The sequence below is a fragment of the Salmo trutta genome, chromosome 32, assembly GCF_901001165.1.
Source record: "Salmo trutta chromosome 32, fSalTru1.1, whole genome shotgun sequence".
NCBI classification, from domain to species: Eukaryota; Metazoa; Chordata; class Actinopteri; order Salmoniformes; family Salmonidae; genus Salmo; species Salmo trutta.
The window spans coordinates 19,409,829-19,431,879 of record NC_042988.1 but is presented as its reverse complement, the minus strand read 5'-3'; the positions used below and the strand labels follow the sequence as shown (position 1 = coordinate 19,431,879).

Below are 22,051 nucleotides of genomic sequence, written 5' to 3'. Positions count from 1 at the left end.
ATTCGTATATTTGCCCGTCATTCAAAGTTTTGTTGGCTTTCACTGGTCAACTTTTTCAAGAAGTAACGCCTCGCTAAATGTTATGAGTTTGGTTCAGATTTGGAGTGGATTTCAGCGAAGTAACTTTATCGGTAGGCTACCATTTGGACTGGAAATGATGATATTTGTAGTCTTACAATTTTAGTTTACAACTGGACTCACTAATTCACGATGGAACTGGAGGGTGAGAAACCGAAGTATGGTAAGTTGTTAGCTTGTTTAGTTTATATAGGCTACCATATATCTTTAACAGCGCTTTCACTGTCCTGGGATAGCTAGCCGACCAGCCCCATATAGTTTCGTTTTCATGTATCAAGAAGACTGGAGTGTGGAATGCAACATTCTATTGGTGTGTGCTGGATGCGTGTAATAATTTAACTCAGCATTTGGCTATTACATATTTGATTTACCCCATTGACGTAGCCTAACTCAATCAACTTTTCTCTGTCTCCTTTTCAGAGAATAGACGAATGGAAATTGACTCTCACAATTCGAGCCATAATTTCCATGCGTAATAGTCTATGCTTCTGTTTTGGGCTAGCCTACAGATTGCATTTGATTAGCCTATGTTGTTGTTGCCTCTCTCACATTCCCACGCCCAGGTCTTATCCCTGTGCCAAACAATGAGACTGCTGAGAAATTAGTGGTATAAGGGCCTACAACATTCCATACAATAAATGCACAGTTGTATGCAAATACTGTAGCCTATCTGAAATGATCATACAATATGATTCTCAAATAGGCTGTGGGCTTTGAAGTTTCTTTCAATTCTCTAACATTTTCAGTTAATCAGTAGTTAACATGTAGTTTACTATTGTTAGGGTTAAGCTGTGGTGTCCCTACTCAGCCTTTGCATGTCCAGTTGCTACATTCCTCAGCCTGGTATGGCACACTAGAGAACAACTCACCAGCTTTGTGCTGACAGAAATTTGACCACCATCCAAATATAGATTAGTTAATAAAAAAAATGCCTCATGGTAGGTCTGAATTTGAATTTAGAGAAGATACTGTTTGTATTGTTTCAGCAATTGTCAGCAAAAACCTGCTATTCCCTGCAATATAAAGGTGTTGGTAGGTTAATGGATCCAAACAATTGTTGTTCATGTAAGGGAAATGGTTTTCCTTGAAGATATGTTCTCATAATACATTAATTCATTTATGCTGCCTAAAAAGAGCAAGAATCTCTGCTGGAGTAGACAAACCTCTGCCAAAATGATAGAGTCTGACTCCACGGTTGTAATTTGGACTTTAAATATACAGTACCAGTCAAAAGTTTGGGCACGCCTACTCATTCCAGGGATTTTCTTTATTTTTTACTATTTTCTACATTGTAGAATAATAGTGAAGACATCAAAACTATGAAATAACACATATGGAATCATGTTGTAACCAAAAAAGTGTTAAACAAATCAGAATATAAGATTCTTCAAAGTATGACAGCTTTGCACACTCTTGGCATTCTCTCAACCAGCTTCATGAGGTAGTCACCTGAAATGCATTTCAATTAACAGGTGTGCCTTGTTAAAAGTTAATTTATGTAATTTCTTTCCTTCTTAATGTGTTTGAGCCAATCAGTTGTGATATGACAAGGTAGGGGTGGTATACAGAAGATAGCCCTATTTGGTAAAATACCAAGTCCATATTATGGCAACAACAGCTCAAATAAGCAAAGAGAAATGACAGTCCATCATTACTTCAGTCAATCTGGAAAATTTCTAAAACGTTGAAAGTTTCTTTAAGTGCAGTCACAAAAACCATCAAGCGCTATGATGAAACTATCTCTCATGACGACCGCCACAGGAAAGGAAGACCAGAGTTACTTCTGCTGCAGAGGATAAGTTAATTTGAGTTACCAGCCTCAGAAATTGCAGCCCAAATAAATGCTTCACAGAGTTCAAGTAACAGACACATCTCAACATCAACTGTTCAGAGGAGACTGCGTGAATCAGGCCTTCATGGTGAATTGCTGCAAAGAAACCACTACTGAAGGACAGCAATAAAAATAAGTCTTGCTTCGGACAAGACCGTGAAGCATGAAGGAGGTGTGATGGTGCTTTGCTGGTGACACTGTCAGTGATTTATTTAGAATTCAAGGCACACTTAACCAGCATGGCTACCACAGCATTCTGCAGCGATATGCCATCCCATCTGGTTTGCGCTTAGTGGGACTATCATTCGTTTTTCAACAGGACAATGACCCAACACACCTCCAGGCTGTGTAAGGGCTATTTTACCAAGAAGGAGAGTGATGGAGTGCTGCATCAGATGACCTGGCCTCCACAATCACTCAACCTCAACCCAATTGAGATTGTTTGGGATGAGTTGGATGGCAGAGTGAAGGAAAAGCAGCCAACAAGTGCTCAGCTTATGTGGGAATTCCTTCAAGACTGTTGGAAAAGCATGTGAAGCTGGTTGAGAGAACGCCAAGAGTGTGCAAAGCTGTCATCCAAGCAAAGGGTGGCTACTTTGAAGAATCTAAACTATAAAATATATTTTGATTTGTTTAACACTTTTTTGGTTACTACATGATTCCATATGTGTTATTTCATAGTTTTGATGTCTTCACTATTATTCTACAATGTAGAAAATAGTAAAAATAAAGAAAAACCCTTCAATGAGTAGGTGTGTCCAATCTTTTGACTGGTACTGTATACCCCCAAAATGTGTAAGTAGTGGCACACCCAGTCATTTGGCGGGTATGCTACTGCTGCCTGCAGTTATAACATTGGAATTCTAGTACAGCAAAGCATGGTGAAAACCAGTAGAAGAAAGAAATGATGAGATTCGCTCAAAATGTAGACTTTCTCGCAGCATCACGAACATCTGGAACCCTTTGTTGTGAGCTAAAATATTGTTTTCAGGGTCAACACTGTCCACAAGATGTAGACACACTGACATATTTTCTCATTTTCACTGTTTGTGTTTTGGTTTTATGTGGGGTTTGCAGGGCCCTGTGAACAACATGGAAGAGGGATAAGGCGAGATTTAGGGTTGACTTGTTAGCTGTCTCCCCTCTCCAGCCATATGAATGCTGTTTTTCTTCTTTCCTCCACACACATCCTTTTCCTCCCTCTGCCTGTCTTATGATGTTTCATTTATTATTTAAAACCCTCTCTTTCATTATCCAATACTTTTTCCTCTCTTCCTGGCACAATACATTTTACAACCTCCGTATAGGCTACTATTTTGTGTACAGCACTGTTTGCCTCTTCCCTCTATACAGGATTTAGGAATGTGTTATAACCCTCATACAAACAAGCAGTCAGGTCAACACCAGAGCAAGATTTTGATGGGAAGAAAAGACAGTTGAGCAGCATTGTGGGAATAGTAAGCTGTGACTTGGCAGAAAATAAAGTTGAAGACATTCTGTGAAAAGTTGTGGGGCTAAAGGCTTCTAGCACTATATTGTGACACAAATTACTCTCCCCAAGGACTGTCAAATTCGGTGTAGTACTCTTAAATGAAAACAATGATGGAGGTGCAGATGTATTGGAATCTGACCAGTAGGAAGCATATTTAGTGATAATCAGGTATTATGTGTTTGTGTGGTTATAAATAGTGTGATGATTGGTAGACAGAGGCCCTTCGTTTTTCTTCTTCATTGTTTGTTCCTTATGCGTTTGTTTTGCAGTCGTATGAAGTCTTTCTGCATTTCATGGAAATCTGTCAGGGTTTCACATAAGAAGGCGAAGTACAAAAACATAACTATGGGGAGTTTGACACAGGCTACCACCATGCAGAAATGAACAGCCCTCACTTGGTTTTAGATTGTATCTGTTTTTATGAAGAAATTGTTTTCAATATCTCCCCCAGCATTGCTCAACATTCCTTGGACCCTGACTCTCCTATGTGCTAATGTTGTTGATGCGTTCATACGGTTGTAATTTAGGTTTTCATGGTATAATAGGACTGCCTCAGAAATACAGTGGGGTTTAGGCTGTGATCTAACATAGTCATCCCCATTTCACATCATGGAGTAATTTCAGGCCAACACATATCAGGAACCTCAATAACAGGGGAACTGACAGGATCAGACAGCCTACAGCCCTGTGCAGTCTTAGATTATGTGTAATTATAAGACATATTTAGGAGAATGGTTTGAAACTTGATCCAGAGTCTCTCTGATCTTTATTTCAAGCTCTGGCAAGGTCTAGCTACACTCTTAGAAAAAAGGGTTCCAAAAGGGTTCTTTGGCTGTCCCTGTAGGAGAACCCTTTCTGTTTCCAGGTAGAACCCTTTCTGTTTCCAGGTAGAACTATTTTTGGTTCCATGTAGAACCCTCTGTGTAAAGGTTTCTACATGGAACTCAAATAGGTTCTGGCTGGAACCAAAAGGGTTCTACCTAGGACCAAAAATGATTCTTCAAAGGGTTCCTTTATGGGGACGGCCAAATAACCCTTTTAGGTTCTAGATAGCACCTTTCTTTCTAAGAGTGTAGCAATAGTGTCGCTATTCATGAACATTTACATTTGAAGTCCAGTCCAGCTGTTTTCTATTACAACAGCTGTCATCGTGTTATCACTTCCCACATTGTCGCTTTACTCAACAACAGTATTGAATAAACAGGCATCCCACTGGGCACACTGGTTGAATCAATGTTGTTTCCACAACGTTTAAATGAAATTACGTTGAATCAACGTGGAATGGATGTTGAATTGACGTCTGTGCCCAGTGGCATGCCCCTAGGGAAGGATAATAGTGTTCCCTGTCAGCCCCAATTATTATTGTTTAATCTGCTTGATCACAGTCTGGCCCAAACAGACTCATGTGACTTATTAACCCAACAGCAGTTACGTTTTGTTTCCATTCAGACAGAAGACAGCCTGTGTTAGATTAAGTTATTAGGGAAAGTTATTAGGGTCATGGGGCCTGAAGAGAAGAGAAGTGGCAGAGATCAATTCCTGTAATAGTGATGTTGAGTTATTAGGGACCCCTGTCTATTTGTGTGGTATGCCATGCCCTTCCTCTTCCTGACTGGTAGTCATCACTGTTGGACTTGGCTGCCCTCCCACAGCCTGTCTGGTCTGTCACATCTGGATGTTTGGAAGGTGAAAAACCCCTATACTCTTTGGAATTCTGCATTGTTTTGTAGATTTTCATAGCTGAATCAGAGCCATGAGTAAGGGGTACGAAAATAGAGCACTATTTTGGAAATGAGGTTCATTTAGCAGACTTTTAGAGAATGTAATTGTGTTTCTTTGTCAATGTTATCAAAACATAGATTACTTGGCTAATTGATGTTGTCTAATGGGTTGGTGCTGAGGCTCTGGCCTATCTATCTCTGCTATGAGCACAATGGAGAAAACAACAAAGACAAGACAAGAATGGGCGTCTGTTTCAGTGAAGTGCAGTGCTGTCTGTTGTCTCTGAGAGAGTCTCTCACTGGAGTAAATTATGGAGACAGACAGTAGAGGTGACACTCTCTCCTCAGGAAGATAGGCTTGTTTATCCAGCAGGCTTCAGAAAGTGGAAACTGAAGAAGAGATGGTTAGGACTCAGGAACATCTTATATTCAGAGATATTCATTGTTACAGCAGAGTTTTGTTTAGGATTATAGTCCAGAGCAGGGAGGGAATTACATATGGTCTCTTGGGATACTCTAAAAATAGTGGACTGGACCAACATTGATATTTGTAACATTTATGGGGGTGTCCTGGTAGCTCTGTAATTCGAACCCTGATCCAAAGTGTACAGATATCTAGTCCAGACCGTAAAGAGGATGCTGTTTTTACCAGCAGAGATATTTGGAGAGAGGGCACACTTCCCTACCCTAACCACCAACAAGGCTCCATATCTAGTTTCGATATCTCTGAAGTAGTTATGTTATCTGCTGCAGTCAGCACTCTTGGTCAAGTCAATCTTATTTTGATGTTGAAAACTCCCTATGAGGGAAACGGTCATACATACTGCACGCAGTCAACACTCTACTACTGCACTTACTGTAATGAGAGACAGACTGAGGAGGGGAAGCTGCTATTATAGCCTACTGTGTTGATATGACATCATGCTTCTCTTTTCTCAGGGGTATTCAGTGCCTTTGGGAAAGTATTCAGACCCCTTCCCTTTTTCCACATTTTGTTATGTTACAGCCTTATTTTAAAATTGATTAAATAAAAAAAAGTTCTACATCAATACATACAATACCCCATAATAACAAAGCGAAAACAGGTTTGTAGAATGTTTGGCAAATGTACTAAAACTTAAAACAGAAATACCTTATTTACATAAGTATTCAGACCCTTTGCTATGAGACTCGAAATTGAGCTCAGGTGCATCCTGTTTCCATTGATCATCCTTGAGATGTTTCTACAACTTCATTGGAGTCCACCTGTGGTAAAATGAATTGATTGGACATGATTTGGAAAGGCACACACCTGTCTATATAAGGTCCCACAGTTGACAGTGCATGTCAGAGCAAAAACCAAGCCATGAGGTCGAAGGAATTGTCTGTAGAGCGCTGAGACAGGATTGTGTCGAGGCACAGATCTGGGGAAGGGTACCAAAACATTTCTGCAGCATTGAAGGTCCCCAAGAACACAGTTTCCTCCATCATTCTTAAATGGAAGAAGTTTGGAACCACCAAGGCTCTTCCTAGAGCAGTCTGAATACTTATGTAAATGTTATATTTCAGTTTTTTTGCTAAAATTTTGAAAAACCTGTTTTTGCTTTGTCATTATGGGGTATTGTGTGTAGATTGATGAGGGGAAAAAACATTTTAATACATTTTAGAATAAGGCTGTAACGTTACAAAATGTTGAAAAATCAAGGTCTGAATACTTTCCAAATGCTCTGTATAATAGTTGACTCAGAAGTGCACATTGGATGAATGTATACTGTAAGTGCAGTGCTGTTCACCAGTCCCAAACAAAATACATTATTTCTGTTCTCAAGATATGTGCATACACACATTCAGAATGACAGTCATAATCTAGTGCATAAATGAGCAACAGTACTCTATATTCTGTACATAGAGCACTGTAGACATCGGTATGGGTATAAATACAGGCATGGTGGACAGATAAAACATTTAATGGAAGGTTGACCTTATTTATGGTCGTTTTCACTGTGAGAGGAGGAGAGGCTAGGGAGGAAGGATAATATTGAGGGGAAACTCGACTCAGGAAACATTAGAAAAGTTCCAAAGCAAATACCTGAAGCTCAAGAAAACCAGAAGTAAAACTGCCTTGGACCTTGTGTAGTACACTATACAATGAGCTCTCTGTCCACAAGAGAAACAGTGGTATATATATTTATTTGTGCAGATTCTTGGGAAACATCTAGGTACGGTAGTGTACCCTAATAAAGTTATTACAACAACCGATGTAGCAAATAACATTTGTCCTGATAGTGAATGTCGTGAAGCTGAGGCCATAGGCACCCCTTTAAGAAAGGATGCATTAATGGATTAAAGCTGGCAGGGCCTGACAGCACACTCCCACTCACCATGCTTCCACAACAGAATACCATGTTGTGCTCTTGTTCCTAATGTGCTGGAGCTTTTTTAATATCTTTTCTCAAGCCATAGAGAAGTTGTAGAGAAAATGTGACACTGAAATGTGGGAATTTATGTCATACCCGTATTATGTATTCAGTGGAGATCCAACTCTTGCAGGGTGAAATATCCTCCCTGTGCATAGCCCATCGAGATGTTGAGACTGTTGCTGATTTGCTATTTTGTGCTGGTAGCTTGTAAACAGTCTGCTACTATGCTTGTAATAATGGGGCCAGTAGGGTTTTACAGAAAATGAGGACAGAGGGAGCCTTTGCTTTCTCTCACTAACTTGTAATGAATGGAAAATTGGCCATTCCCAGAATGACATAGACTATCCCATTGGCCAAAACAAGTGACTACACTGCCTGGAAAGAGTATGGAGAGATTCCAACAGAAGCTTTTCATCAATACCCATTTTCCAAACACAGCTCATCATGAAATATACTCAATTTCCCCATAATCTGTCTTTATCATCAGCATACACTGCATCCCGTTGGGTTCAGACAAAGGCAATCTAATTTGAATTGTTATAGAGATTGCTTTTCATTGCTCACTGCTAAATGTTTTTTAATAAAAAGCAGTCTAATATCCCGCTTGCGTGCAAACCCAGTGTAAGCAGAGGAAATGGCACAACAGGATGTGGTTATGGATATGTGAATATCCAGCCAGGCTGGGTGAAACCACCCAATGTAATACAGTCATGTTCCCACAAGAGGGTAGAAAACACCTATGAATATGACATGCAATGGCTCTGAGAGGACACACCTGGATATAACAGAGAGGAATAGGCGAAGCGAGAGGTTTTACTCAGCCCAAAATATGTCCATGGAAATAAGCCCACGAAGTGAGGTATTTTCGTATGGAGGTCAATGAAAGTGTCGAATTTGGTCACCAAAAAAATGTAAGGTTAGACTTTATTTTGATAGAGCATCTACAGACGGACTATCCAAAGAAAGTGTGGCCAAATGTAATTGCTAATTTGCTACGTGAGGCTTATTTGATCGAATAGAAGTTTCATAATGGTTGGGTTGTTACGAATGCACTGATATAAGTGGACGCCCATGGCATTTCGGCAACTTTTGAAAACAAAAAGGACTTTATATCGGCATTGTGCCTGTTCTCATAGAGATAGATAGAGGACTCATCATTGACAAGGCTCGACATTAACACTTGTCCTCTTGCCCGGGACAAGTAAAACAATTGTCGGACAAGAAGAATATAGATTTAAGTTGTCCAAATGGACAAGTAAAAAACAATCACATAAAGATCACAATATCAAACATTAGGTTACTCTGATCAGAATTGGATCAGTGTCCTCTGGATGCAATGTGTTGCACACTGTCCTCCCAATCTCAGCAGAGCGCATCTGAGTATAATATTGTAGGCCTGCATTGAAAGGCCTTTACATCTTGCGGTCGCAAGATGCGTTTTTGAAATCGAAGCAAGCCGCATGTGCACATTTGTTGATATTCATTGCTAGTTAGTGAGTTATTTGCCCAGTTATAGCAAATTCTGGTCAGCAATGAAAATCCTGTAAAAGTCATGGTGTGTATCACCTGCGTTCCAGTGGGCCATTACCAGAGGAGAGAGAGAAAGACATTTGCGCAGCAGGTAAAATAATGATATACAACAGATTAACTAGATAACCAGCCAAACTACACAATATGTTTTGAATTGGCTAACTCGCTAGTTGGGCTGGGCACCGGTAGGTGTATAACACTTAAATAAATCATATCAATCATTAACTCATTAACTGTCTAGCTTTTAGCATGTATTAGTGTCATTGTCATGTCCGATGTCCTAAAATAACTTTCCACCGGCACTCGTGTATAATCGCAAATGGCCGACATGCAGTTGATACGGTTGCACAGTTGCTGAAACCAATGCTGCAAACTCTGGTTGTAAAACCGTCTCTCAAGCGCTCAAAATGTCAATACTGCCCATGTAATTCTGACAAAGTTACAAAAATATTAATAGACTAGGCTTATTCACAAGTAACTCTTATGCTGTCAAGATCTCCCCTGAACACTGAAAATTTTAACCTTATAAATAGATAAACATCTTAGTTAGCTACCTCACCCACCTTAGCCATTTGATCCCTGGTTCATTGAATGAGGGAATTATTTTATAAAGACATAAAACGTATTTGGTTGTAATTGTATTGTTGCAGGGAGGCCAATCATGCTCCAGGAGATTTCAGGAGTGCTATTGGGTGTGCAGGCTTTTGCTCCAGCCTTGCTTGAACATAGCACATTGCAAAAAATCAGCTGCTCAACAGGACCTTGATAAGCTGACTCTGGTGCGTATTTTACTTTGTGGGGGTGAAGTGCCTTGCTCAAGGCCACAAAGGCAGGAGATGCTGTATAATACATGGGATCAGACCAGCAGCCTTCCATTGCCAATACCAGTGATAATAATGAATGTTATTTTGTGAAGTGGTTACTTGCATAATACAAAACATTTTCAGTCATATTTTTGGCATTTTTTTTGGGGGGGGGGGGGGGGGGGGGGGTACAAGTGACTTGAGCTTTCGGACAATGAAAAAGATCTGTCCTACTTGGCTAAAAAAGTGAATGTCAAGCCCTGATTGATTTAGCCATTGAGGACTTCCACCATTTTAAAGTAGTCAACTGGGTGGGGATTCCTATGAGTTGGAAGTAATCAGCCAATAAAGAATAAGAAAATGTAGTACCTTAAAATGGAGATGCCATGCTGTCACAGACACTATAATGGCACAGATACAAAAATGAGTCCTCTATCTATCTCTATGGCCAGTTGTTCACATTACATTTACATTTTAGTCATTTAGCAGACGCTCTTATCCAGTGCATACATTTCATATTTTTATTTTTTTTCCGTACTGGTCCCCCTTGGAAATCAAACCCACAACCCTGGCGTTGCAAACACCATGCTCTACCAACTGAGCCACACGGGACCTCTCATTGGCTAGAATGGTCCATCCTCCTGCCTGCCTTCCATCTTTGAGGATACGCATTTCCATTGTTAGAGCGGTCACATGTCTATCTTGTCAATATAATAGACAATCTTTGGCTATAATGAACTTCCTAATGAGCAGCTTTGAATTGAATGCACCCTGTGAATAATCCATTGGGCAGAGGTGCGCTCAGTTTGCTTGAACGTTTGCTACGTTGCAGAAACGCTTTGTACGTTTTTGAACAGACTTTGAGGTACATTTGCTCCCGTTTGGTGGGTGTGGCGAGTTGTGCCTTGATGCAATGAGTGACGTATTTAAAGGGCAGAGGCCATGATACAGCGTTCCCCAACCGACAATCCAACCCCCTTTTTCACCTGGCCGTTCAGTTGAATGTTCCAGAACATAAAAACATACTGAACGCAGCCCTGGTGTGACAAGAATTTTTCAAACGTAGAAGAAGTGACCGTTAGAAATAATTAAATAAGGCTGTGTTTACACAGGCAGTCCAATTCTGATATTTTTTCCACAAATTGGTCTTTTGACCAACCACATCAGATCTTTCACATCAGGGCCCAGTTTCCCAAAAGCATCTTAAGGCTGAGTTTATTGTTAGAACCAACAATGGGCCCAGATCTTTTCAGAGCTGATCTGATTTGTCAAAAGGCCAATTAGTGGAAAAATATCAGAATTGCTGTTTAAGATAGCTCTAAAAGTTAAATATGGTATCAAATATATAGCTTTGTGTTCATTTGACAGTCAAATTAGCTTCAGGGCTGGAGATCTTGATTAATGCGCTCATCTATCCAGTATTATAACCAGCACATCTAAGTCTCATCAGTCTCCAGTGCACACAACAGCTTTTTGGTTTTTCCCCCAAACACATGCTTTTGATCACTCCTTTGTAGTTTTTTTGGGATCCACAAAGATATCCAGCAGCTCTTTCACATAGGGGGAGGGGAGAGTCAGTGTTGTGAAAAACAAGGAATTGTCTCCACCCATTTTGCCTCAGTTGTGCTCCCTGTAGGTGAGCTACCTGACCAAACTCTGGGGAGTGTGAAAGAGGTAGAGAAAGCCATGAACAAAGGCAGAGAGTGAGAGAAACACAGACAAAAAGAGCTCTGTGTGGAGGGAAAGGGGAAGAGAAAGGAACAGGTGGACCAGAGATTTGAGCTAGCAGCTGTTTGGGGGAAAAACAGTGGGTGGACTCTGAGGAACAGGGGTGTGCTCAGAGCTGTTGCAGACAGGTCGGACAAGTTTCTCCCCACAATACCTGTCGCTCTCACTTTCTTAAACACACCAGTTGGCAGGAAAAGGAAGTGAAGCAAAAAAGGGCTGAAGAAAAAGTGGGAGAGTTTTCCGGTCATTTATAAGTTGACTACCAGAAAGGAATTTAAAGATGCCTGAGCAACCCTATTACGGAAAGAATGGTAACTACTAATTGTTCCTACTTGATTTTAGTTTCATTAGAGCTTGTGGTTTTACCTTTTTCAACCTTGTGAAAAGCTGTTTGTGTCTTTTATGATGGCTGGTTTGGTTGTAGCTTAAGTTTTGTTCTTGAAGTGAGAGAGCTTTTCTCACTGCTTTAATGTTTTAACGAATCTGTCCGTTGGAACTTGTTAATGGGTGGTGTAATTTGTCTCTAGAGAAGAGCGGCACTGGGTGAAACTAGACCTCTAGTATCGGCATTATGACAACATGGCTGAGAATGGGTGTGGGTTAAGCCTGCTATTTATACAGGTGTGTGGAGAAATGCAAGTGAACAGTGTAACAATGTTTTCTCTCCTTTATCAAATGCTGCTGCTGTATATAAGGACTGGACTGAAAAATTGGCAGGAAACATTGTTTGCTTTCAGCCCTGATAAAATATAAATGCATCAGCCACTGTTGTTTTGGGCAAATGTTTCTTCATGTTGCTCCAGCCTACACTCCCTCTGCAGGCTGTTTCCACCATGTCTTTGATGGGCATCTCAGGCTGATTATGCCCATTTAACACTTTAACATCCAGACTCTGTATCTCTGTGCTTGTGGACCTGCTGTGTCCAGTGGATTGATGTTTTCTGGGAGCAGGCCCACTAAAATGCATGCTGCAATAGCACCCTGACCACTGCTCTGCATTATTAATGGCCGCCATGCTGAACATCATACTCTATAGTATCTAGTCTAGACCCAGTGGTTCAACCACCTTAAGACTGGGATTATTGATGTTCTGTGAAGTTGCGATTCACTATGGCTCAACTTGAGCACTTCTGACTGATTGTTATAATCGTACCTTTTCTCATCTAGACCTAAATGTAGTTGACATTAATGCCTTCTTTTGGTCGTCTGAGGCTTTAGAACTGGCAATGAGTGAATGTAGTTTGCTCATGACATATCCATTCCCTCCTTGTGCAGTAACTGTAGTTAACTTTGATTTATGTGGGATGATGGCAGATGTGGAGAGTCTACTCTCTGTGCTCCTCCTCACCCTGTTGGAACTCCAGGGTTCAGATCCAGATGTGGGGAGTCTACTCTCTGTGCTCCTCCTCACCCTGTTGGAACTCCAGGGTTCAGATCCAGATGTGGGGAGTCTACTCTCTGTGCTCCTCCTCACCCTGTTGGAACTCCAGGGTTCAGATCCAGATGTGGAGAGTCTACTCTCTGTGCTCCTCCTCACCCTGTTGGAACCCCAGGGTTCAGATCCAGGTTACACATTATATTGGGTATGAAAGGGAGAGGATATTGTGCACTGGTTTATAGGCTAGTTTAATTTGGGGGATGTTATCAAGAAACATTAACAAGAACATCATTTTTTAAAGCCTTTTTCATGGCATTAATCAACATTTACCTTTAAGAAGAAATCAATACTGATGAAAAGGGTAATCTGTCATTTTGTGTGTCTTATGTCCTTCAATCAAATGTAGCATCGGCTGAAGGAGACATTACACACGTTCATTCCCCACATACGCTGCTGCTACTGTCTTATGTATCCTGTTGCCTGGTCACTTTACCTCTACCTATATGTAGATCACAGGAGGCTGCTGAGGGGAGGATGTTTCATAATAATGGCTGTAATGGATCAAATGGAATGACATCAAACACATGGAAACCTTGTTTGATGTATTTGATACCATTCCGCTCCAGCCCATCCTCCCCAATTAAGATGTAGATAGCTACCTCAAGTACCCCTGCACATCAACTCGGTAGTGGTACTCCCTGTATATAACAATGTTACTTTTTACTCGTTATTGTTATTCGGTATTCACTGTGTATTATTCCTTGTGCCACCATTTCTATTTTTATATTTTATCTTAACTCTGCATTGTTGGAAAAGGACCCCCAAGTAAGCATTTGACTGTTAGTGTACACCTGTTGTTTATGAAGCATGTTACAATAAAAATGTGATTTGATGAGTAGGTTGTGCCCACACAGAGTCGCTGACCTCTGGTGACTGTGTTGTGGTACTGCAGGTTCTCATGTTGCAGAAGGGCTGCTTAGTCACTACAGAAGAATTTGTTGGGTTGCCAGGTGTGCCTGCCCTGAGGGAAAAGTAATCTGACCAACAGTAAAGGGAGCAGAATGTTGACTCGTGGCCAATCCACTCTGTTTACCCCATGAAATGTATAACTAGGAGGCAGACACCCCCACATGGAACAGTGTCAAAGTGCATCTTGGTTATTAAATGTCTTTTGACAGCCCTGCAGTGTGTACGCTTTCATTCAACTTCTACGCTGCAAGCCATTTACCATCTGACATGGCATTCCTACTGTATGTTTCAATATTTGCTTTCTTTCCATCTAGGTGAACCAAAAAAGTATGACCCCACCTTCAAAGGCCCCATCTATAACAGGTGAGAGGATTGCCAGTTCATCCACACTGTAGTCAGGGCGGCACATAATTCACATCTAAAACCTATTGTTCCCATAATGTTTCCATGTCTCCCCCTCTCTTTACTCTAGGGGCTGCACTGACATTGTATGCTGCATCCTCTTCATTATTTGCATACTGGGCTATGTTGCAGTGGGAATTCTTGGTAAGTAAATGTGTCCTGTAGGCACAAACAAGCTTAACTGACCCCATATTGGGTATACCCTGAGTCATGCTCTTGGCTTTGTCTCTGAGTGCTGCTCACCTAAAGCATGTCTGTGTGTTAAAGATGTCTGGTATTTGATTGTTTCTTTGTTGTTGATGGTTCCCTTCTCCCCTAGCCTGGTCCCAGGGAGACCCCAGGAAGGTGATCTACCCCACAGACAGCAGAGGACAGTTCTGTGGGCAGGCAGGCACTCCTCTGGAGTAAGTTCTGCCCTCACCATACATGCACAGTGGAATACATAACAATCACTAACACTCACATGTGTTGATTGTCTCCATCATTCTCCCCCTGGGCATTCACTCTCTTTAAACCTGCTCTTGTTCTCTGAACAACTGGTTGTGTGTGTTTTGTAGGACGAAGCCCCTGCTGTTCTACTTCAACATCATGAAGTGTGCCAGTCCCATGGTGCTGCTGGAGTTCCAATGCCCAACCACACAGGTGACCTGAACCTTTGTTTTCAGTTGATACATTCTTGAACGCCATGTTATTTATGTATGCCTATGCACTTGTATTATCTTGTCTCATGCCTTACATTTCTTTTGCCATCAGATGTGTGTGGAGAAATGCCCTGATAAGTTCATGACGCTCCTGAAGGCCTACGCCAATAAAGAGGACTTTAAGTATTATAAGAACTTCTGCAAGGAGGGTCTAGAGGGGCTGGTGAGTAGCATGTGGAAAGGAATAGATAGGTGGCGTAGTAGTTTTCCAAAATCAACATGGATGACAATGCCAATTAAATGTCAAGAATGTGACTGTGTTTTGTTCTACAACAATAGTGTTCCCAGTGGCAGTTTAGTGTGAACAATTCAAACTTTGAATATACGTTGCCGCACCAATGGTTGAGATACTAAGTGCTGGATGTTCATGTGTGTTTTAGACTGTAACACAGATCCTGAGTTCTGGCCTGTGTCCTGCCATGCTGACGCCAAGTAAACCCTGTAAGTACGACTCTAGTCTATTTTGCTCCCCTATCCTGTCTACCTGCCCTTCTTCCGTTCCTCTGAGTCGAACTCCCCAACCCTCCATCTGGCCAGCCCATCCTCCACATTTCCGGAATTTGAAAAAAGTGAAAGACATTGTTTTACTGCACTCCCTCATTGTCCTGTGTCTTCTCCTTCACCCCCCTTCCTCTTCCTCCAGTCACCCGTAGGTGCTTCCCTGCCCTGGGCCAGAAGAAGGGAGGGGAGATCACTGTGGGAAATAACTCCAAGTTTGATGACGGGGAGGGGAACATTAGAGATGCCAAAGATCTGGTGGCGGGGGTCAAGTGAGTCCATAGAATTTGCATGGTGTTTTCCTGTGATGAGTGCTAGTGCTACATCTACAATCAGCATTGGTCACTGTATTTTCTTCTATAGGAATGCCACAGTGGTCATTGAAGCTCGACAAGTGGCCATGAAGATCTTTGAGGATTACACCCAGTCCTGGTACTGGATCATAATGTAAGTCAGCATCTTCCCTTTGACACTATTGTGCAGTAATGCATTCACACTGAATTACAAAGCACTTGATCAGCACAGAGTCAGTTACGTAGCCACTAAAGTCTGTCTTTGTGTCGGGGTTCAGAGGGTTGGTGATTGCCATGCTCATCAGTCTCCTCTTCATCGTCCTCCTGCGCTTCCTGGCCGGGATCATGGTGTGGGTCATGATCGTCATGGTGATTCTGGTCATTGGATACGGTAAAGACCAGTTCAACAGAAGTCCCATTTTTAGTTGTTTCTTAATGTTCATGTCTCTATGAACTCTATAATCAACAAAGCCATCTCCTGTGTCCCTTTCCCATCTCTCTATCTAAATGCTGTACTTTCCTATTGTGGCCATGCTCTGTATTGCACCACAGGCATCTTCCACTGCTCCATGGAGTATGTTAGCCTGAAATCAGAGGCAGGCTCTAATGTCACTCTAAAGGACCTGGGCTTCCAGACAGACTTCTCTGTGTACCTGCATATCAGACAGACCTGGCTGGCCTTCAGTAAGTCTCCCCACTAACCTTCTTTCAACCTTACAGGTAGTGTGGCTCAGGAGGTCTACACCTGGGCCAATACATTAGAGTTATACTGTATATCATGAAGCAGGATCAATGTTAGCCAGGTAACTTTTATAAACCCTTAGATATAATGCATTGCAGTGTTATTGCAAGCATAAACTGATACTAAGGACTACTAGGATTCCTGTATAAATGGCCGTGACTGAATTCTCCATTTGTTTGTATGCCTTTTCTCTCTCCCGTTCTCTTTAGTTATTATTCTGGCCATTGTGGAGGTCATCATCATTTTGCTGCTCATCTTCCTCAGGAATAGAATCCTCATCGCTATCGCTCTCATCAAAGAAGCCAGCAGGTCAGGAAACGGGAGTGCTCTCTGCACTTACAGCCTTTTCTAATGGGATTGGATGGGAAATGGATCATTGAATGCTAGATCATTGTGGTTTAAATGGGGACGTAATACATAGATGGTGGATAAGACCTTTCTAGTGCTAAACTGTGATGTTTTGTTTACAGGGCCATTGGGTATGTGATGTCAGCCCTGTTTTACCCCTTGTTCACCTTTGCCCTCTTATCCATTGTCATCGCCTACTGGGCCGTCACCGCTGTGTATCCTTCATGTTTGGAGAAAAATGACTCATAAGCTTGAGTAACTCAACATGCTCTTCTGAATGATTGATGTGTACTTGCTGGGATTTGTAGTTCTCTGGGTCATACTGTAGTTCTTGACAGCCTCTGGCCAGGTTCCTGTCCACCTCCAATCAGCCCATCTATAAGGTGTTCAATGAGACAGCCTGCGATCACTCAAGGAAAATCTGCGAGCCAGCTGTGAGTCCTGCTTTTCTGTTAGCCCATGCAGTATATCACCATCGAACAGCCTGATCTTAATTGGAGAGACATTGAACCATCGGATCACCTCCATGATAAAAGTGTATACAATGGATAGAATGTCAACTGTTGATTCTTCTCTACCTGTCTCCTCCAGAACTTCAGCACCTCCAGTATGAAGGCGGAGTGCCCAGACTCTAAGTGTCTGTTTGCCTTCTACGGTGGAGAGACGGTCTACCACAAGTACCTGATTGGCCTGCAGTTCTACAACGTCTTCCTGTTCTTCTGGTGTGCCAACTTTGTGACAGCGCTGGGTCAGATGACCCTGGCTGGGGCCTTTGCCTCCTACTACTGGGCCTTGGTCAAGCCTGACGACATGCCTGCCTTCCCCATCTTCTCATCCCTTGGCAGATCACTCAGGTGTGTGTGACTGTTTACATTCCTGTTCCTTGCCAAGTTGGGTGTTCAGATATGCAACGGAGCATCATGAACATATGTTGGTATCTTGACGACATTTTAATAAGGTTGGTTAGTGACATCTCCTCACTCCCCTGCTCAGGTATCACACAGGTTCCCTGGCGTTTGGCTCTCTCATCCTCTCCATCATCCAGATCATCAGGGTTCTGTTGGAGTACATCGACCACAAGCTCCAAGGTGAGCCATAGATCCTGTATTAGCAGTACTACGGTATGTTGATATTAACACAGCTGTCATTGTATGCTCTCATCCTACTTCACACTAGCTGTGTATGAATGTTGGGTTTTTTAGTACTTGTGTTGGCTCTGATTGGTTCTGCCCTACTGTGTGTTATTCTCCCATGAAGGAACCCAAAATAAGTGCACGAAGTTCCTACTGTGCTGTCTCAAGTGCTGCTTCTGGTGCTTGGAGAAATTCATCAAGTTCATCAACAGAAATGCCTATATTATGGTGCGTGTACTACCTGTTTGTGTGCACCTGCTATGCCCAATGTCACCCAGTTAAATGCATGTCATATTGGATATAATTCATTGCAGAGGAGCTTTGTCACCTTGATCATCTGTAAATGTTAACTGTGGGAAAATGTTTGGTTTATGCTTGATTATGAATTTGAGTCTGCTGCCTCTAGGTGGCGATATATGGCAAGAACTTCTGCACGTCTGCCAAAGATGCCTTCTTCCTCCTTATGAGGAACATGATCAGGTGAGTGAGTGTGCTGTCTCTTAATGTTTGTGTTGACTTAATGAACTTTACAAAATGGACTATGATCCATCACAACGTATCACTGTTTGACCTTGCAGGGTAGCCGTCTTGGACAAGGTGACAGACTTCCTGTTGTTCCTGGGCAAACTCCTCATCGTGGGGCTTGTGGGTAAGTGAGGCTGTTTCTACAGGAAACATGATGAACAATAAGACTCAGTAGGGCCAGTCTTCTAATGATTGTATTTAGTTTTATTACGTTTCACTGTTGACCACCAGTTGTGCTATTGGATGAGAACTCTTCCGTCCTGTTTCCCAGGAATCTTTGCGTTCTTCTTCTTCTCTGGGAGGGTGAAGGCCTTTGAGAACACAGCCCCCAACCTCCACTACTACTGGGTTCCCATCCTGGTGAGTAGCATAGCCATGCTCCGGGTCTGGTGGGTTATGTACAAAGACATGTAGTTTAATCTATGCTTTAAATGTAGCTGAGTGTAACCTACGGTGTTGTGTAAAGTAATGGTTGGAGTGTGTTTCTCTCCTCAGACGGTGGTGGTTGGTTCCTACCTTATTGCCCACGGCTTCTTCAGCGTGTATGCCATGTGTGTGGACACACTCTTCCTCTGCTTCTGTGAGTAACAGTAGAACCATCCCCCTCTTGCATTGTCATTCCCCCACAAACACAAGGTACCAGTAGGTGAGAAGGTAAAGGATTATGGTGTACACAGTATACTCAGGAAATGGCTGCCTTGTGTTGGCAACTTTTTTTACATCTCAAAGCTTTACTAAATGGCAAGTTTTGAAGTCAAGATGTCCCAATGTGTCTAAAGTTCATGTTGTCCTGAAACGGTGACCTCCTCTCCCTTTCTTCATGACCTCTGTCACTGCTAATGGTGTTGGGCTGCCACTAATTATGAATTGCATGATGATATTCTGGTATTCTTCATAATGCTTTATTGCTAAGTTATTGATCCTAACCCAGCTATCTAGGACTAGTGTTAACTTGCTGGTTGCAGACAATGGGGAAGTTTAGGTGTTGATCTATTCATTTAAAATGCAAATGCGTGCTTTTGCTGGGAATTTTGACTGACTTTCTCTTTCTCTCCCTTCTCAATTCATATTGTTTTCCTCTATCTCCCTTACTAATGCCACCCTTCACCTTCATCATCCTGTTTTCCAATCAACCATCCCTTGACCCCATTTAACACACCCACCCACCCACACACACCCACCCACACACACCCACATAGGCGAAGACCTGGAGAGAAATGATGGCTCTCTGGCAAGACCGTATTACATGTCAGCTTCGCTCCATGACATTCTGTCAGAGAACAAGGCTGTGGAGGTGACAGAGGAGCCAACCCAGTCCTCGCTACATCAGCCAGACGACCAAGATGTCCAGCTGAAACAATAGCAGCCTCCGATGCAGGAGAAAGACGAGGACGTTTACTAGTAGTCATAGCAAAGACACTGTGGACGAAATCTCCACCTGCAGATCTGTCTTGTAGAAATGGGCATGCTACTGTTCATGATTGGTAGATCGACATCAAAGCCTGAATTTGGACAAGTCAACTGCTTGACCAGTGTCTTTCCTTCTCCCTATAGAAACGTGTGTGTGTGTGTGTGTGTGTGTGTGTGTATTGTGCTCTTAATGGTTGGAGTTGGCAAATGATAGTTGTTTCATTGACTTGGAAAAAAGAGACCGAACCATAAACAATGCTATGAATTCCGCTGATGTTTTAGTGAACATGTTGCAGTTCTGACATTGTTGCTAGAAGGGAAACACTCTCGGCCATAGGAAATAATGTGCCTAATTGACTAACTATCCGTTTTGGTCTGATGTATTGAACCTCCTACAGATATCACATTGTTTACAGTTAAAGCATTCAAAGATCTCTGCAATGCTACCATCGTTAGTATTACTGCTATCAGTGCGTTATTAAAATGTTGATATTTTCAATGATCTATAAAAGCCATATGTAGTTTTGTATATACTGAAATGTATTTCTTAGTTCTGCTTGTGAGGGAAGTGGCTCCATTTTTGTTCTGTAAAGCAATGCAATCAGATCCCTCTGCCTTGAAATATTTGCCTGTCAGCAAGGTCTGTTTGATGCACTGCCCTGGAGACGGACTCCTAGGATCTATGAGCATTAACTGAATGCAGTATCTCTTTTCTCTCTCTTTCTTGTGCTATTGTGCATGTTGGTAGTATGTCTGCTAGTGATTAAAGCTGCCAGTCTTTCTGTTATTTGTCTTTCCTCCTCATTCTCTTTCTGCATTGTGTTGATGGGGAACAAGCTAAGGTAACTAACTTCCTTTTGGGTTTGACTAGGCAAGCTTTACCAATTTCGGTCAAAAGCAGGCCAATTATATGTTTTGTAGGATGACATGTTAAACAGAAGTGCTTATAGTCATTTAACTTGGCGTAATCTTTTAATCTTTGCAAATCCATCACAAATTGGTTCTTATCTGGCCCCTGCAACGATGTTCAAGTTTTTCCTTTTGAAATCATTTCATATTTTTGTCTCATGATGTTTTCCTTGATTCTTCAGTGGAGGACCTGGAGAGGAACGATGGCAGTGCGGAGAGACCCTACCTGATGTCTGACCGCCTCCTCAGAGTCCTGAATAAGAAGAACAAGCCTGAACCAGCAGAGTAGAGCTCTCCCATGTGGTGTGGAGGAGGGCAAAAGCTCTGGTGTGTAATTGTATATAGTGGAGTATGCCTTAAAGACCGCGTTGGCCAAGGACCTCATGATGTTACTCATCCAGTACCTATGTGGCAATCTGTTGTCAGAAGTCCAAACAATCGCTGCCGTCCTCTGTGGTCGAGTGAGGCGTATAAATCCTAAATGGAATTTTAATGCTGCATGCAGAGAACTTCTTACAAGGATGTTTTTTTCCCATTTTCATTCAGCTATTTGGTTAGGATGAAATCATAGTTTTTGTTTAAGTATATTTTGATGACCTCATTTTCAAAAACCAGCAACCAAATGTGGTTCTTATTGAATATAGTTGTACGTTACTGTAATCAGACCAGCTGTACGCCAGTATGTTATGAGCATGCTTTGTTATAAATATTATTTGGAGTGTGTTACATGAAGGTGAGCACAGAACTGATCTATTTAGTAAAGTATTTTATACATCTACATAAAGCAGCACTTTTGTATGTAACCTATGCAATTATTTTAATACATGCAGTACTAAGACATACATTTTACTTTATATTTGTTGCAATATTTTCTCCACTTTGTCATTACCAAATCCATTAATACAGTACTGTAGCCCCTTTTTTAACCTGCTGTTAAATGTCAATGCTTGCTCTCTGTTGTAATTGCCAGGGAATGAGCGGTAAAGAAATGTATTAAGATGGTGTGAAGCTGAAAGCAGGGGAAAATATGGGTTGTGTATGTGGATCTGTTTAAGTGCCTGTGGAGTTCTGAAACTAAAATAAACATATGTAAACATACATACACTCAATTAGTATTTGGTAGCGTTGCCTTTAAATTGTTTAACTTGGGTCAAATGCTTA

General features: G+C 41.8%; 1 protein-coding gene across 4 annotated transcripts; it reads left to right on the top strand.

Moving 5' to 3' along the window:
- The first annotated feature begins 77 nt into the window (after positions 1–77).
- LOC115170537 (choline transporter-like protein 2) lies at positions 78–21,999 on the top strand. Of its 4 annotated transcripts, none has more exons than XM_029726765.1 (22): positions 78–241; positions 14,244–14,292; positions 14,402–14,475; positions 14,651–14,735; positions 14,889–14,973; positions 15,085–15,195; positions 15,413–15,473; positions 15,676–15,802; positions 15,894–15,977; positions 16,102–16,214; positions 16,376–16,507; positions 16,775–16,874; positions 17,036–17,128; positions 17,263–17,347; positions 17,505–17,767; positions 17,907–18,001; positions 18,171–18,274; positions 18,453–18,526; positions 18,625–18,695; positions 18,843–18,931; positions 19,067–19,151; positions 19,771–20,768. In XM_029726765.1, exons 1-22 carry the CDS (start codon positions 211–213, stop codon positions 19,932–19,934), a joined length of 2,175 nt encoding a protein of 724 aa, XP_029582625.1. In that variant the 5' UTR covers positions 78–210; the 3' UTR covers positions 19,935–20,768. The 4 variants fall into 4 exon arrangements, with proteins under 4 accessions (XP_029582625.1, XP_029582627.1, XP_029582626.1 ...); XM_029726767.1 differs by lacking the exon at positions 19,771–20,768 and adding an exon at positions 21,073–21,999 and having other exon boundaries at positions 79–241; XM_029726766.1 differs by lacking the exon at positions 78–241 and adding an exon at positions 11,520–11,893.
- The last annotated feature ends 52 nt before the right edge of the window (positions 22,000–22,051 follow it).